The sequence below is a fragment of the Gallinula chloropus genome (genome assembly GCF_964237585.1).
Source record: "Gallinula chloropus genome assembly, chromosome: 28".
NCBI lineage: Eukaryota > Metazoa > Chordata > Aves > Gruiformes > Rallidae > Gallinula > Gallinula chloropus.
Window position 1 is genome coordinate 2,744,928 of NC_140113.1, and position 16,143 is coordinate 2,761,070.

Below are 16,143 nucleotides of genomic sequence, written 5' to 3' on the forward strand. Positions count from 1 at the left end.
CCCCTGTGAGGAAGAACCAGGGAAGGCAGGAGGTGGGGAGCAGAAAGGAGAGGGGAGCTGCAGGCACCACTGCATCACCACAGGACTCACTTGGGAAGGGGCCTGCAGCTCCCAAGGGTGCAATCATGGAATGGCATGGGTTGGAAGGGACCCCAAGGATCACAGAGCTCCAACCCCCTGCCACAGGCAGGGACACCAACCCCCAGGCCTGGAGCTACACAAGGTTGCCCAGGGCCCCAGCCAACCTGGCCTTGAACACCCCCAGGGATGGGGCACCCACCCCCTCTCTGGGCAGCCTGTTCCAGCCCCTCACCACTCTCTCTGCAAAGAACTTCCCCCTAAGATCTAATTTAAACCTCCCCTCCTTCAGCTTTAATCCATCCCCCTTGTCCTGCCATTATCTCCCCTTTGAACAAGCTGATTCCCCTCCTGTTCCTCTGCTCCCTCCAGGAACTGGGAGGCTGCAATGAGGTCCCCCCCAGCCTTCTCTTCTCCAGGCTGAACCAGTCCAGCTCCCTCAGCCTCTCTCCATAAGGCAGGTGTGATGAAGGAGGGGAGCCCAGTGCTGTTCCTCAGCCCAGCAGGCTGGTTCCCTCCCTGCTGCCACACATGCCAGGCAGCAAGCAGTGCTTTCCCACAGGTCCCTGCCTGGAGCTGGAGCACATCTACATCACTTCAAGCCACAAAATAACTTTACTGTGCGAGGACTCTGCTGCTTAACTATCCCCATGCTTCAACAACAGCGTCTCAGAGGGAGGGGAGGGGTATTTGGGGCATTAAAGCTACAGAATCGTCTTTTCTGTAACCAGGACCAAACACCTCTTGGGGAGCTCAGAAGGCAGCCTTGCTGCCAGGATTCCCCAGCTCCCATCTGCCATAAAGACACGGTGGGGCAGAGGGAACCAAGTCCAGTGGCAGCACGGCGGCTCCTGCCCTGAGTCCTGGGGTTGGGGTTTGGGGGACTGGGAGCTGCCAGCTGAAGGGACAAGCTGCCCGGCAGGGCCCAGCTGACCACACAAACTGCCCCAGCAGAAGACAAGTCCCAAGGTCTCAGCACTGCAGCGGTGGGGCAGGACAGTCCTTTTTCCTTTGGGAAGGTGGTTTGGAAGGGATCAGCTGAACTGGGGCTGTTGGAGGTGCAGGAAGGGAGAGAAGGAACGGCAACTGCCTGCCAAAGCAGCGCGAGGAGTCTCCGTGTCTGGGTGCTGGTTTGTGTGTGTGCTGCTGGAGTCCCCATCACATCACTGATGGGGCTGGAGGGAAGAGGAGGAAGGCTGGGAGGAAGGAGAGGAGCACCAGGCAACCTGGGTGCAGTTCAAGCTGCTCAGATCCCTTCACAACTTCTGGATCTTCTCGGCGATGACGATGGGGTTCTCCTTGCGGATCTTCTCGGCAGCCTCTGCCTTGTAGTCGTAGGGGCAGCCGTGCACGTCCGAGTACCGGTGAAGGGCGCAGAACAGGTTCCCGCAGCGGCAGTCGAAGCCTGGAAGGAGGAAGAGCAGAAACACAAGGACACCTGAGTCCCTGCCCAGCCAGATGGGAAGGCAGCAGGGCCCCTGCACTGGGAAACTGAGGCACGGAGCAGAATCGCAGCATCCCCAGTTTGGAAAAGAGCTTTAAGATCGAGTCCAACCGTTCCCATCCTGTGCTGAACCAGATCCCTGAGCATCTCATCTCCCCTTTTTTAAACACCCCCAGGGAAGGTGACTCAGCCCCTCCCTAGGCAGCCTGTTCCAGGCCCTGACAACAACCCTGGACCAGTTAGGCTGACAGGCAGGTTTCCCCCAGCCAGGGTCTCACCAGTCAGTCCGATCTTCTTCCGGCAGGTGAAGCAGCGATTCTTCTTCTGTTTCGGTTTTTCTGAAGCTGTCTTGCCCTCAGCTGTGTCCTCAGAGATCTCAAGCAGGGTACCTGAAACAGAGGCAAGAGTTCTGCAACCCTTCTTGATAAACCAAGCAACACAGTCATCTGATTGCAGAAGCTGCTTGAGGCCCTACTACCAATTCTAGGTCTGTGCCAGCCACCCCGTGTGCACATTGCCCTGGCTGAAGTACCCAAACCCATGAGATTTGCCTTGTTCTGCAGAGATCTCCACCTCACTCAATCTCATGTTTTCTCTAGGTTTCAAATTCTTTAAGTCCAAGGCTCAGAAACACCCAGGAGATAGTACAGGTTAGCCAAGGCATATGTAAGGTAGCTTGATGCCGTTTAGCTCCTGCTGGGAAAAGGTCAAACTACATAGAGTGACTTTGTGCTTGCTGTAGGTTAAGCATGAGTCTGGGCAGTCACTCCAGCTTAGCTGATGTACAGTAACTCTGCTGCACAGCTGAGCCCAGAGTTAATCTTTGGAGGAAGGAAAAAAAAAAAAGAGAGTTAACCCCTTCTAAGTACTACTAATTATTTTCACTGGTGCTTATGTAAGTGTTCCTCGTATGTAGGTCTCTGAATGCTTTACACAGATACTCATCACTGCCTTTAATCTACCAAAAGGAAAACTGAGCTCTGAAAGCCAGATTGTTAAAGGTCACTGATGCTTAGTGGGATTTCCTACAGTACCTAAGCAGGTTAGAGAAATCAACAGGAGGGAGGAGCTCCAACTGCTAGTAGATACACACCTGCAGCACACCCCGCTCTGAAAATCAGGCTAAGGAGACAAACAGTCAGAAGCAGAGACAGCTTTGTGGGTCTGACCCCAAATTTCTAAGAATCCAGAAGAAAGGGGGAGGCTCTTCTTTCACCAACAAGTCTCTCTCACCTGCCTGTTGTAAACTGTGTCCTGGGCTTGCAGGATTAGCAAATCCAAACTGTACACTCGTGCAGTAACTAGAGTCTGGTTTTTTTAGCAATCAGAAACTCCAGGTTTGCATTCAGAGCTTAAAAAAACCCCTCCAAACTGTCAGTTGAGATAAAGGAGAGTATCTCCAATCCAGCATCTCTTGGTTATGGGTTTGCTGCAACCCCATGGCTCACCCTGTAACTCTACTGCAAGGTGTACCTCGCTGGATGGGACCTGTGCTGCTCTATCACTTCAAGGTACCCACTTAGCAAACAAAGGGACAGCAGGGCCAGTGTACCTCCCACCACACAGGGTGACACCAACCAGGCCAGCAGCTGCCCCTCAGACTGTCACAAACATGTCTCCTCTCTCCCAAGACTGCTGGATGTGTCTCCAATCCTCCCTCCAGCAATGGCAGGGAGCTGCAGCCCTGCAGCAGGCTGGGGACGCTGCGGGCCTTCTGCCACTCACTAGAATAGGCATCATGGAAGATTATCCTCCTGCCAGAAAGGGAGGGCTGGCAGCTGCTCAGCCCTCAGCCCACAAAGCAATCTCTACCAGCCTGCCCTCAGGCACAGCATTCTCTCTTCTCCCTGTTTCAGAAACAAACTATTTTCCCATTAGCTGGGTGTACCCTTCCTGCCAGGAGGGAACAACTGGCCTCTGGAGTTACTGGCCAGCGCTGTGTTTGCTGCTCAAACCAACCTGCAGGATCAGGGTGAGTGAGACTGTGCAATCATTTCTACCTGATGAGGAAGATGCTGATGAGACTTCCTCTGTCTTGATGAACTCCTCCGTCTCGCTGCTGTTTTCTTCTCTGGATATGCTCATGGCTGTCATCTGATGGGTCACAGGAGACTGGGCACTGCAGCATGTGCAACAAACAAACAAACCATGGAGCAAACAGAAGGATTTTTGTGGTGAATGAAGGGGTTAAAAGGGACCTGTGATAGAAGCAGTGCTGCTTAATAGCTGCTGTGATGTTCTACCAACCATTATACAAACTAACCCAAGCATAGGGTCCTGCATTGTTTATTGCTTAAACTAACCTGGGCTCCCTGGGATCAAAAAGCCAGGGATCCCCTGGAGAGAGTCCAGAGGAGGCTACGGAGATGCTGAAGGGCCTGGAGCATCTCCCCTGTGAGGAAAGGCTGAGTGAGCTGGGGCTGTTCAGCCTGGAGAGAAGAAGACTAAGGGGGGACCTTATGAATGTTTATCAATATCTTCAGTATGGGATGCAGGGGGAATGGGCAGCCCCTTTTCAGTGTCTGTGGGGACAGGACAAGGGGCAGTGGCTGCAAGTTAGAGCGGAGGAAGAACTTTTCCCCAGTGAGGGTGAGGGAGCCCTGGGACAGGCTGCCCAGGGGGTGTGGAGTCTCCTTCTCTGGAGAGATTCCAGCCCCGTCTGGACACCGACCTGTGTGACCTGTCCCAGGGAGCTGCTTTGGCAGGGGATTGGACCTGATGAGCTCTGGAGGTCCCTTCCAAACCCTGTGATTCTGTGATTAACCCAAGCACAGGGTCTTGCCTTGTCTTGATAAAGGTTAGTTCCTGGGGGTTGCTTTCTGAGCCAGCAAGAACCAACCCTGCAGTTTGGGTAAGAACCAAGAGACCACTGAGCCTGTGCAGGAACTAAAGGTTCTAGCAGTGATGAAGAGGAGCCATCAGCCTTCATCCTGACAACCACCAACAGGAGGCAATGCACAATGAGAGGAACTTATGGAAATGAGTTCTTGGAACTGATTTCAATAGGAAGTGGGGACAGGTCATGGATATGTACAGGTGTTTGGTGACACCACATGACTGTGTAACACTTGATAGTGTAAGTTGAGGCAGTGGATTGCTACCTGGCAGGCACGACTTTGGTAGGGTTACCCTCCCTGCCACCCTCCTCCCAAGCTGCCTGGCACTGAATAAACAACCCCACTTTACAGTCTTACAGACTGTGGAGTTTGTTTTCCCAATGTCAAAGATCTTCAACCCATTAAGTTACTTTCACTATACTCAGAGGTAGCTCAGGAGTACAACAGCCCAATTCCCCCTGATCAATGTTCTTCATAGACACAAGTGGAATGAATCTGTGATGATCTCAGTTTCCTTTTCCATCCAATTCTATCTGAAAGCCAAGGCAACAGCCCATCCAAACAAATCCAGGGAAACAGTTATGAGTCAGGACTGTAATGCAGTGGTAGAGCTCAATGAGGTAGCATCTGCCTTCCTTTCAAACATGACCCTAATCCAGACTGGATCCATGTGCTTTCACTTCACAGAATCCCCAGGTTGGAAAAGACCTTTAAGATCATTGAGTCCAACCATTCCCATCCTGTGCTAAACCAGATCCCTGAGCACCTCATCTACCCTTTTTCAAACACCCCCAGGGAAGGGGACTCAGCCCCTCCCTGGGCAGCCTGTTCCAGCCCTGACAACTCTTTCAGTAAAGCCCTGTCAAAGGCTTTCCTGAAGTCCAGGCAGACACATCCACAGCCTTCCCCTCATCCATTCAGCAGGTCATCTTGTCACAGAGGGTGATCAGGTTAGTTTGACAGGATCTACCTTTTGTAAACCCCTGCTGATCCCCTGGCCATCACACATGTGCTGCATGACAGCTCCCAGGATGACCCTCTCCATGATCTTCCCCAGGACTGAGGTCAGAGTGACAGGCCTGGAGTTCCCTGGATCCTCCTTCCAGCTGTTCTTATATATGGGTGTCACATCTGCCAGCCTCCAGTGGAGTGGAACCTCCCCAGTCTGCCAGCATTGCTGGGAGATGATGGAAAGGGGTTTGGTAGCACATCTGCCAGCTCTCTCAGCACCCTCATGTAGATACCATTCAGCCCCATTGCCTTGTGGATCCCTAACTGGCCAAGTAGGTCACCAATCATTTCCACCTGAATTGTGGGAGCTTTGTTCTGCTTCTCCTCCCTGTCAGCCAGCTCATGAGGATGAATACCCAGGGAACATCCTACTTTACTATTAAAGACTGAGGTAAAGAAGGAATTAAGTACCTCAGCCTTGTCCTCATCCCTTGTCACTAATGTTACCCCTGTAAGGGCTGGAGATTCTCCTTGCCCCTCCTTTTACTGGTAAATCTACCTAAAGAAGGACTTTTTATTCTTTTACAGAACTGGCTAGCCTGAGTTCCAGTTCAGCTTTAGCCCTTCTGACTTTGTCCCTACATGATCTCACTGCATTCCTACAGTCATCCCAAGACATCTGCCCCTTCTTCCAAAGCTCATATTTTTCCCCTCTTTTTCCTAAATCCTCCCAGATCTCTCTCCTCAGCCAAGCTGGCTTCCTGCCTCCCCGACTCCTCTTCTGGCACACAGGGACAGCCTGTTCTTGTGCCGCCCAGATTTCCTTCTTGAGGAGCATCCAACCTCTTGGGCTCCTTTGTCCTCAAGGGCTGCCTCCCATGGGATCTTATCCAGCAGCTTTCTGAACAGTCCAAAGTCAGCCCTAGGGAAGTCCCAAGGTGCTTGTTCTGGTGTCTCCCTTCCTTACTTCTCCCAGTATTAAGAATTCTCTCAGCTCATGATCACTGTGCCCCAGGTGTCCTCCAGCCTTCACATCCCCCACTAGCCCTTCTCTGTTAACAAACAACAACTCCAGCAGGGCACCTTCCCTTGGTTCACTCACCAGTTGGGTCAGGAAATTGTCTTCCAAACACTCCAGGAACCTGGTAGGCTGCTTCCTCCCTGCTGTACTGTACTTCCAGGAGACATTGCTAAGTTGAAGTCCCACTAGGGACAGGGCTGGTGATCGCCAGACTTCTCCCAGTCGTTTAAAACCCAACTCATCAGCTTCCTCCTCCTGGCCAGGTGGTCTATAGCAGACTCCCATCACTGTATCTCCCTGATTTTGTGCTCCTCTGATTTTTACCCAGAGCCACTCAACCCTGTCATCACCATACTCCAGCTCCAGGCTGTCAAAGCATTCTCTGACATACAGGGCTACCCCACCTCCTCTCCTATCCAGCCTGTCACACCTGTATAGTTTATAACCAGCCATAGCAGCACTCCAGTCATGTGAATTATCCCACCACGTTTCTGTGATGGCAATCACATCACAATCTCCTTGATTTCCAGGGCCTTCTAATTCCTCATTTGTTAGCCATGCTGTGTGCACTGGTGTAGATGCCCTTCAGATGGTCTACTGATCTTGTTACACTCCTAAGGGGAGCCTTGCTTCCCAAGTGACAGCTGGTTAAGTTATCCTGCCCATCAGGAATAACTGCATCTCTACTCTGAATTAGCACACTGTCCCCCTGGTTTACCAGGGTGGCTGACCAGAGGTCACTGCCAAGCACACCATCCCTCAGTAACTCAAAAAACAGATAAATCACAGGCACAATGAACAGTGTTTGACCTGGTCTGTTTTACAGATTCCCTTGTCCAGATGAAGGATGAGAGCCTACCCTTGTGTCCTAGGGCTGGTTTTCAGCACAGTTGTTGATCCCCATTCCCCACAGACCTCATCCCTACCTACCTGACTTTGGCATCCTCAGGCGTGGAGTCTCCCTCTGCGTGCTGCCCTGCAATCGAATCTGAAGCCATGGGGCTGCTGTTGGGACCACTGGGTGCTACAAGACAAAAATCACAGTCCTAAAAATGGCAGCAAGTTCCTTGGGTGCTTGCCAGTCAAGAAGGAAGAAGGATGGGTGCTTTTAGCAGGCTTTAGCCTCCTGCTCCCTGCCAGGAGATCACAACACCCCTCTGAAATTAGCTGCTTGTCTTCCTGAGAACTGCAGCCCTTGTTTAGGGAGATCCATTCAGCTCCCCAGGATCTGCAAGCTCCCTCCTGAGGGATGAGGGTTTATTTGCAGAGCTTATGTGCTGAATACCTTCCATTACTGTGTCATTTTTACACATCTGACTCCAGTCACCCATGACACTTCCACCATACTCTGATCCCTTCTTTTCCTCAGCACTGCAGAGCAAACTCCCCATCAGCATAAATATTCTCCTACCAGAATAAATGAAAATGCTGCAGTTCCCAATATTCCTTGAACCCAACGTTACTGTGCAACTTCTCTGAGATGCAAGAACCAGAACCTCATCTGCTGACAGAACTGGTTTTGATGGAAACATGTTGGTTTATGTCAACCAAGGATCTAAGTCAAGGGCTTCAGAACAACCCTTTGTCAGGAAGAGCTGTGTTCCCAATGTATATTTTGAATGGATAATTCAAGGAAAGCCATTATTACACTCAGGAACAGAACAGCAGAAGATCTCTAGAAGACATTTCTCACCAGCACTGCAAAGCCTCTACACTGGGCATCTGCTCCAAAACTCTCAGCAAAAGAAGATCCTGCTAGTGATGCAAAGAGCACCCTTTCTGTGCACCCAGCTGCCTCCCAAACCTTTTATTTCATTGCTTTTCATTGTCAACCCCATTAAGCTAAGAAAATTATGGAAACCAAAAAGGCCAAACTGTTCCCAAATGTAATTTCATTGCAGGGATGTGTCGTGGATCTCAGCAGTCAGCACGTTCCTCAGGTAAATCACAAGGAATCTGGATCACTGTTAGTGCAAGGGAAGTTTTACAGGTCACTGGATGGTGCTGAACTGGGATGGGTGTTCACAAAGGGCTGGGACTAGGAAGAACATGCCTGACTCCCTTACAGGGAACAGAGGTGCTCAGGGGGTTGGGTCTGTGTTTTACAGGCTTGGGTCTGCCTGAAAAGAGAAAGACAGCGCTGTTCTAGGAGGGAATAGATCTGCTGGCAGCCAGCACCATGCCCTGGTCCAGTTTCTTAACAGAGTTTGCATCCAGGCACTCATGTAAAAGAGATTTTTCAGACAAAAATCCTTTACCTGGGGGGCTTATCCGGTCACTGCTCTGCTGCCTCTGGAGAAACTCCTTGTAGCAAACGGAGCACATCCCGTTGGTCCGAGGGCTGCCATAAAACCCGCAGCCCGTGGTACACAGCAGAGGCACCTGCGTCTGGTTCGTCTCCTGAGCCATCCTCTCTCCTCCCAGGCACCAAGCTGCACATGGGAATAAGAATGAGACAGCTGTTAGGGCCAGGGCACTGGCTCATTGGAGGCTGCAGCTGATCAGGAAGGAGCACAAAGGATCCCCCATGAGAGTCCCGTTCCTGCCACGTGCACAACAACATGACTCAAGAGCCTTGATAGTCGTGGATTGGAAGCAGACACAGAATCTGGGGCCATCAAGAGCTTGGATGCCCAGAGCCAGGCTGAAAAGCCAACAGGAACGGGCTGCTGGCATTCCCCACCTTGCACCAGGCTCCCCAAACTCCCTGTGAAAGACACATATGTAAGACCTGGACAATCTGCTCTCCAGCGGTACCAAGAAGTGCCATCGCAGCATGACTAATGACTCCTGCAAACACCCAGACAAAGAACTCCACTCACACAACCAGCGTTCTGTCTAATTAATTAGATTTGGCACTTAGTGGGGTTTGTTTTCATTTCAAGGCTGTTTTATTTTTTCAGTTCTCAGGAAGATAAGTGATGTAACAAGAACCCACTGACTCTCAGTCCTGACATACTCCTGTATTTCCTGACATGCTGGCAGATGAGGCTCGTGCATTTCCTAGCTATGCCAGCATAGTTAGGCTGGAAATAGGAAGGTTTCTTTCCAGCAGTACACTATTCTGGAACACCTTCCTGAGGGGAACAGCAGACACAGTGAAACCTACTTTTAAAATTAATCTTAACAATTTCTCTCTGGATCACATGCTCCTGGGTCCCTCCAGACCCAGGAACTGGCTCCTTCCAGCCACACACAGTGTAGCATTTTCACAGCCAAACTGCACTGCACCCCTCTAAACCAGAACCATAAGTAAAAACTCCCAGCACCAATAAACACAATTTCTGATGTGTGTCAACAGCACGGCTGCAGCTGGTTCAGCTTCAGCACAGGACAAGGAAAGAGGACGTTTGCAGGTCTGCAGCTGTGTGGGTGGCTCCAGCTTGGGCATAAAAGACCCTGTTGCTACCAGGAGCCCCCAGCAGAGCCCCCCCTCATGCCCTCTTCTCCCAGCACCACAGATCCACACCTTCACAGCAAACTCTGCTCCTACAAAACTTGCTCTACCAAGGGAATAAAGCAAGAACATGAAATAATTACCCTCCCAGGAGCAGTCCCGTGAGATGGAAGTGGATCAGCTCTGGTTTATTCTTCCTTGTTCTCAGCTGGGTGATACAAATCTCCACTCTGCACTTGGGGTTCCCTTGCAGAGCTCAGACCAGCGTTCCCATTACCAGACCAGGAGTCCTTCCCAGCCCAGCTCAACCTCTCCTTCAGCTCGACCAGCCACGGGAGCCTCCTCTGCACCAGACCCGGCAGGCTGAATCCCCGCTGAGGTAACCAGGTGGTACCCAACGCCACACAGAGATGAATTTTCAGGAGTTACTTCGGATTTTGAGCGTCCCTGGAGAGAGAGAGAGAGAGAAGGCGACAAATGCTGTGACTTTGGCCGGGTCCAGCTCTCCGCCAGGAAGCAGCAGCCTCAGCGGGCAGCGCCGGGGCGACCTGCAGCGGGAGCCGAGCGGCACAACGGCTGCAGCGGCATAAAACCCCATGAAATGAAGAACCGCGGGGGGGGAAAGCGAGCCGCTCCCCCTCACGCTGCTCTCTGCCCGGCAGCCCGAGCCAGGGCAGGCCGGGGCGAGCCCGGTAACCCGCCGCTTGGCCAGGAAAAGCCGCAGGCCGCCCGCCCACGCCGTCACCCTCCGGCCGAGCTACGCCAGTCGCTGCCCGGTCGAAGGCCGCTGTTTGGCCCTCTATGGAAGTCTCCCCGCGTCCGTCCGTCCGTCCGCCCGTCCCACCACCACCACCCCCCGCCACCCCCGCGGCCGGGCCCCGCGATCCGCAAATCGAGGCCGAGGCTTTGCGGCCTACGCGGCGGCGGGCAGGGCCGGGCCGGGCCGCTGGGCCGCGCCGGGCCCCACTCACCGGAGGTGAAGGCGGACGGCCGGCAGGCCAGGCCGGGCCGGCCGCCTGGAGCCTCAGGCGGGCGGCGGACAGGGCGGGCTGCCGGGAAACATGGCGGGCGCTGCCGGCGGGACCGCGGCCTCCGAGCGCCCTCCCCCGGGGAGGGCCTGGCCCGGGCGGGATGGCGGGGACGGGCCGTGGCTGCCGCCTGCAGGCGGGGCCGGAGAGGCCTGGCTGGGGGGGCCGGGGGGCAGGTATGGCCCCCCCGGAGGGCGGGACTTGTGATCCCCCGGCTATAGGAGCAGGAGCGCGGCCGTGTCGCGGCTGAGGGGCTGAGACTCCCCGTGGATAGAGGGAGTGGGATCCGGGCAGGCTCTGCTGTGGAGAGGGGGGCTGGGACCCCCTGTTATAGGGGCTGGGACCCCCTGTTATAGGGGCTGGGACCCCCTGTTATAGGGGCTGGGACCCAGGCAGACCCAGGCTATAGGAAGGGGAGTGAGCTCCCCTTCCCCCCAGCTGCAGGGGCTGGGGCACATATTCCTCCTCTGTAGGGCAGGGAGCTGGGAGAGGTTAGTTGGACCCCAGCTACAGGGCAGAGGACTGGGGACATCCCCATCTATAGCTGCTGGAGGAGAGAGTGGGCAATGCTTTTGCCCCAGCTATAGGGCCCAGGAGGCATCTGGCTCTACCCCTGCTATAGGAAAGGGCTGGGAATACCCAACCCAGCTCTCAGGGCTGTACCCCATCTATAGAGGCTGAGCAGCAGTGCCCCTTGTGCACTTCTACTGTGATAACAGAATTCAGTGACCCAAGTGTGGGTTGCTCAGCCTCAACCTCCCCCCCCCCCCTCCCCCCTCCCCCAGGCTGTGGGGTGTCACTACTGACCCCAGGGGTCAACCTTGCCATCCCAAACAGGGAGGGTTGGATGCTCTGGGGGTTTGGAAGGGCTTCCCGGATGCAAACTGTTCCTGCTGCTCTTCTCCAAGCCCTGCATGATGGTTTGTTTGGTTTTGGGGTTTATTTTCTAAACAAAGCTCTGCTATGGTGTTGACTCAGTTTGTCATAGGGCTGATTCACCTCCCAGCCTGTGTGCCCACACCCAGGGCTGGCAATCATCTGGGGCAGATCACTGAAAGAGAAAGTACTTGATGCCCAGCTGCAGCTGGGAATAAAACTGAGCTCTGCTCAGTTGCCTCCCCAACATCTCCCTGGCCTGGAGGGGCTACTAAAAGCTTGGGTTTGTCCTAAGCCCTGGGCAGGGTGTTAGAGTAGGGATTCTGCTTGTGTTCTGTTTGCAGCAGAGGCACAGGCAGGGCTCTACTCCTGGACCTTTCGGGGCTGTCTAACTGCACAGAATCCCAGGCTGGTGGGGATTGGCAGGGACCTCTGGAGATGCCCCAGTCCCACCCCTGCCAGAGCAGGGTCCCCTCGAGCAGGACAGTGCCCAGGATCACGGGGTCTGAGTGTCTCCAGAGATGGAGACTCCCCAGCCTCTCTGGGCAGCCTGGCCCAGGGCTCTGCCACCCTCCCAGCACAGAAGTTCCTCCTCAGGCTCAGGTGGAACTTCCTCTGCTCCAGTCTGTGCCCACAGCTCCTTGTCCTGTCCCTGGGCCCCCTGAGCCCACCCCTCAGGGGTTTCTCAGCACTGAGCAGATCCCCCTCAGCCTCTCTGCCCCAGAGAGATGTTCTGGTGCTCTCAGCATCCCCACAGCCCTTTGCTGTCCCCTCTCCCGGAGCTCCCTGCCCGGCCCCAGGCACGGGCACCTCTGGGCTGGGCGGGGCGGTGTCTGATCTCCCCGGGACCCCCCAGCACCCCCGGCCCGGGGCCGCCGGCGGCGGGAACGGCCGCGTGACCGCCAGGTGGCGCCAGGCTCCCGCGGACGGGCGCCGCGCGTGCCCCCGCGCCCCCGCGCGCGCCCCGTCCCGCACCCCCCCCCTCTGCCCCGCACCGCACCCCCCCACACACACACCCTGCCCCGCACAGCCCCATCGCACCCCCCGGCCCTGTATCCCCTGCCCCGCAACCCCCCCCCCCCCCCCCGCCCTGCACAGCCCCATCGCACCCCCGGCCCTGTACCCCCTGCCCCTCACACCCCCCACCCCCCCCCCTCCACACACCCTGCCCCGCACAGCCCCATCGCACCCCCGGCCCTGTACCCCCTGCCCCGCACAGTCCCCCCGCAGCCCCCGGACACACACCCCCTCCGCACCCCCGGCCCTGTACCCCCTGCCCCGCACACCCCTCTGCACCCCCCCCGCACCCCCCCCCACACACACACCCTGCTCTGCACAGCCCCACCGCACAGTCCCCCCACAGCCCCCAGACACACCCCCCCTCCGCACCCCCTCCTCCGCAGCCCCCCACACCCCCGGCCCCGCACCCCTGGCCCTCCCAGGCACCCCTCTCTCGCTGCCGGCCCCACGGCCCAGCCAGCCCCGCAGAGCAGAGCGGGTCCCTCCCTGGGGTAACAAGGGCCGCTTGGCTAATGAGGGGTTAATGCAGACCAGGGGCCACGAGGCCACCAGCACCAGCCCGGGGTGTCTCTGTGCCCCCCCGGGGCTCTCCCTTCATCCTCCAGCACTCCTGCTCCCCAGGCCCTTTGGCTTCACAGAGCCCCAGTGGGACAGGGGGGTGGTCAAGGTGGCTTTTTGGGGGGTCAGAGCCCCCAGCAGCCCTGGCACAGGGGCAGCTGGTCACAAGGAGACCAGGGGGCTCCCTGACTTCACAGGCACTGAGATTCCTTGTGTGGCTGGGGCAAGGGAGTGGGAGCAGGGGGGCAGCTTGCCAGGGGGACGGGGCAGTGTGGGGTGTGGAGGGCAGGGCAGGCTGAGCAGCAGGGCTGGTAATGCCCCTTTCCCTGTGATGCTCTAGCACAGTTCTTCAGAGCCAAAGCCCGAGGGGGCTGCTGGCTGACACAGCTTGTGTTTGTCCCTCCCCTGCTCCGCTCTCTCTTCGTCCCTGGAATCACTGTGGTCACCCACCACTGCCACTGCCCCCAGCACCCAAATGCTGCTGGAACATCCTCTGTATCTGCCCTTGCTGCAGCAGCAGAGAGAGAGAAGCTGTCGCCATCTCTGCCTGCTGCCCCGCTGCATCAGCCCCCTCCCCAGCAACACCCCACCCAGCTTATCTAACGACAGCTGATGGAGCATTGAAATGTCACTCCAGTCAAGGGAGCAAAGCGGGAGGGGAGGGCTGGGGCAGACAGGAGGGGGGAAACGGGAGCAAAGCAGTATCGATTTCTCAGCCAACGATCCCCGTTATCAAAGCAGCGCAATTAAAGGATGAGGACACATTCCCAAGACCCTGCCTGCCCCTCCGAGGCCAGGCGCTGGCTCATGAGCTGGGCTGAACACATCTACATGCAACACCTGCACGTGCATGCCCCATGTACACCCATCACACACACACACACACACACACACCCCACGCACACACCCCACGCGCACGCGCGGCCGGCCGGGCGGCTTCGGCTTGGCAGCGGCTGCTGAGCTTGTTTTCCCCGTGGAGTTAATCTCCCCAGCCCTGCTTTGCTGCCTGGGTTTTCTGTGCTACCAAGATGTGACTCCATCTGGCTCTCACTGAGCCCTGGGAGGGTGCAGGGAGGGCTCTGGGGATGGCTGGCAAGGTGCTGCCTGGGGGCTCTGGCCCAAACAGGAGCCAGAGCTGCAGGAACTTGGTCCATTTCTCATTCTCAGGGGGTTCTGTAAAATATTTTCTCTCCATATGTCCATCCCTCCTTCTCCCTTCCTCCTCCTCCTCCTCCTTCTCCTCCTCCTCCTCCTCCTCCTCCTCGCTGCCCCAACACACAGGGGCTGGGTCCCCCCAGGGCTCTCCTGAGCTGCCCACTGGGTGTTTGCCCTACAGGTATTTGGCTCTTCTGCTCTCACAGGATGGGTGTCAGGGTCACACAGCTCTGAATTCCAGGACGTACATCCCGTTGCTGGGGATGTACCCCTGTTTGGGACTGCTGAAGATGCCAGCAGAGACGAGACTCTCAGCTCAAAACCTGTGTTGTTGTGGCCCAGGATGACACGTGGGCAGTGCCCATGCCACAGGGCCTTGAGATGTGGTGAGTGCTTTGCATGGGGTGCCCAGCACTGGAGCGTCACCCCCACCAACAGACACAAACCCACAACCAGGATCAATCGCTGGTTGAGCAGACCCCCAAGTCACCCCCAGCCCAGCCTTGTCCCCAGGGCTGAGCTGCCTGAGCCCAGTGGCTCAGCAAGAGAGCAGCATCTCCAGCAGCCGCCCCAGGAGATGCTCCCAGAGCTGCAGGAAAGGAAGGAGAGCGTCTGGGCTCAGGGCATATTGCTGGGGAGGGGGTTTAAACAGAAAACCGTGGAGACCAACAATGGCAGGAGCCCTGTGCTCCCCTCCCCACCCCACTGACCACCCTGCTCCTGCAGTTTGCGAGCCCCGTGCCAGCTCTCACCGCTGAGCATCACCCCTTTCCCCAGGGAGGAAGATGCCCTGAGCCCCAAGACCCTGCCCCCCAAGACCCTGCCCCCTCCACCTCCCTCTCCCCCAGCACCTGGGGCACAGCCCTGCTCCAACCTTGCTCAGCTAACACATTAACCTAGTGCTGTGCCAGCCCCTGGCCACAGCACCCCGCGCTCCCTGCCTGCATGACACACATCTGGGGAAGGTTAGGGGGGTGTGTGTGTGTGCATAAAATCCTTTTAATAGCCTCAGTGGGTTAGAAACTCCCTTCCAATTACCACCTTCTCCTTGTCTGGTGCACACAAAGGACTCTCTGGGGCGCTGGGCATGTTCCTGACAAACCCAACGTGGCCACAGGAGCTGGGAGGAAAGAGCAGCCACGGGAGCCCTTTCAGATGCTGCTATTTGGTTGCAAACTGCTTAATTTCCTGAACAAAATGATATTTTTGTTGGTGGTGTTGTTGTTGTTTTGATGGAAGGACGGCACTATTTTTTTTTGGGGGGTATGGTACAATCCCAGGGCTATTCATCCATCACCACAGCAACAAGCTCCATCAATGGCCATCTGAGATTGCGGATGATTAGAGACAACATGTAAAAGGTGGAAGACGCTGGGCACCTCACAAACCTCATCTTCCCAAATGACTTGAATTATCCTCATTATTTCTTCCCCGGCCAATTCTCTCCCCAGCCCCGCAGGAGATGTCACTGTTATATAAACAGGGAAAGAGCAGAGTTATGAGAGCGGGCGGAGGAGGAAAGGAACGGCCTCTTCTGGTGGGGACTGACCTGGAAAGCTCGTGACATGGAGGATGAAACCCTCCAAGATGCTTAGGGAATCTGCAAATGTCTTCCCCTGCCTGGGGCAGGTGTTGCTTGGGGCTGTGAGGGAGTGTTTCTGCCCCTGCCTGGGGTGGGAAGAGCAGGTTGTGTGCTTTGGACACACATCTCTGCTCCAGGGGGAGGACCCTGGGTGTGGGGTTGGGGTGTCTGGCACAAACTGCCTTTGGTGGATGCT

General features: G+C 56.0%; 1 protein-coding gene across 1 annotated transcript; it reads right to left on the reverse strand.

The window, feature by feature from the left end:
* Positions 1-674: 674 nt before the first annotated feature.
* LOC311201863 (AN1-type zinc finger protein 5-like) lies at positions 675-10,813 on the reverse strand. Its single transcript, XM_084276334.1, has 7 exons — positions 10,700-10,813; positions 9,872-10,175; positions 8,590-8,763; positions 7,262-7,355; positions 3,523-3,641; positions 1,801-1,911; positions 675-1,483 (listed from the first exon to the last, which is right to left on the reverse strand). Exons 3-7 carry the CDS (start codon positions 8,738-8,740, stop codon positions 1,335-1,337), a joined length of 624 nt encoding a protein of 207 aa, XP_084132460.1. The 5' UTR covers positions 8,741-8,763; positions 9,872-10,175; positions 10,700-10,813; the 3' UTR covers positions 675-1,334.
* Positions 10,814-16,143: the final 5,330 nt, after the last annotated feature.

Bases quoted from the DNA above. Each gene is read 5' to 3' on its own strand.
- LOC311201863 (XM_084276334.1), bottom strand. From the start codon at position 8,740: ATGGCTCAGGAGACGAACCAGACGCAGGTGCCTCTGCTGTGTACCACG. The intron at 1,912-3,522 runs GTAGAAATGATT...CCTCTGTTTCAG, and splicing joins ATCAGCATCTTCCTCATCAG to GTACCCTGCTTGAGATCTCT. The intron at 1,484-1,800 runs GTGAGACCCTGG...TCCTCCTTCCAG, and splicing joins GAAGAAGATCGGACTGACTG to GCTTCGACTGCCGCTGCGGG.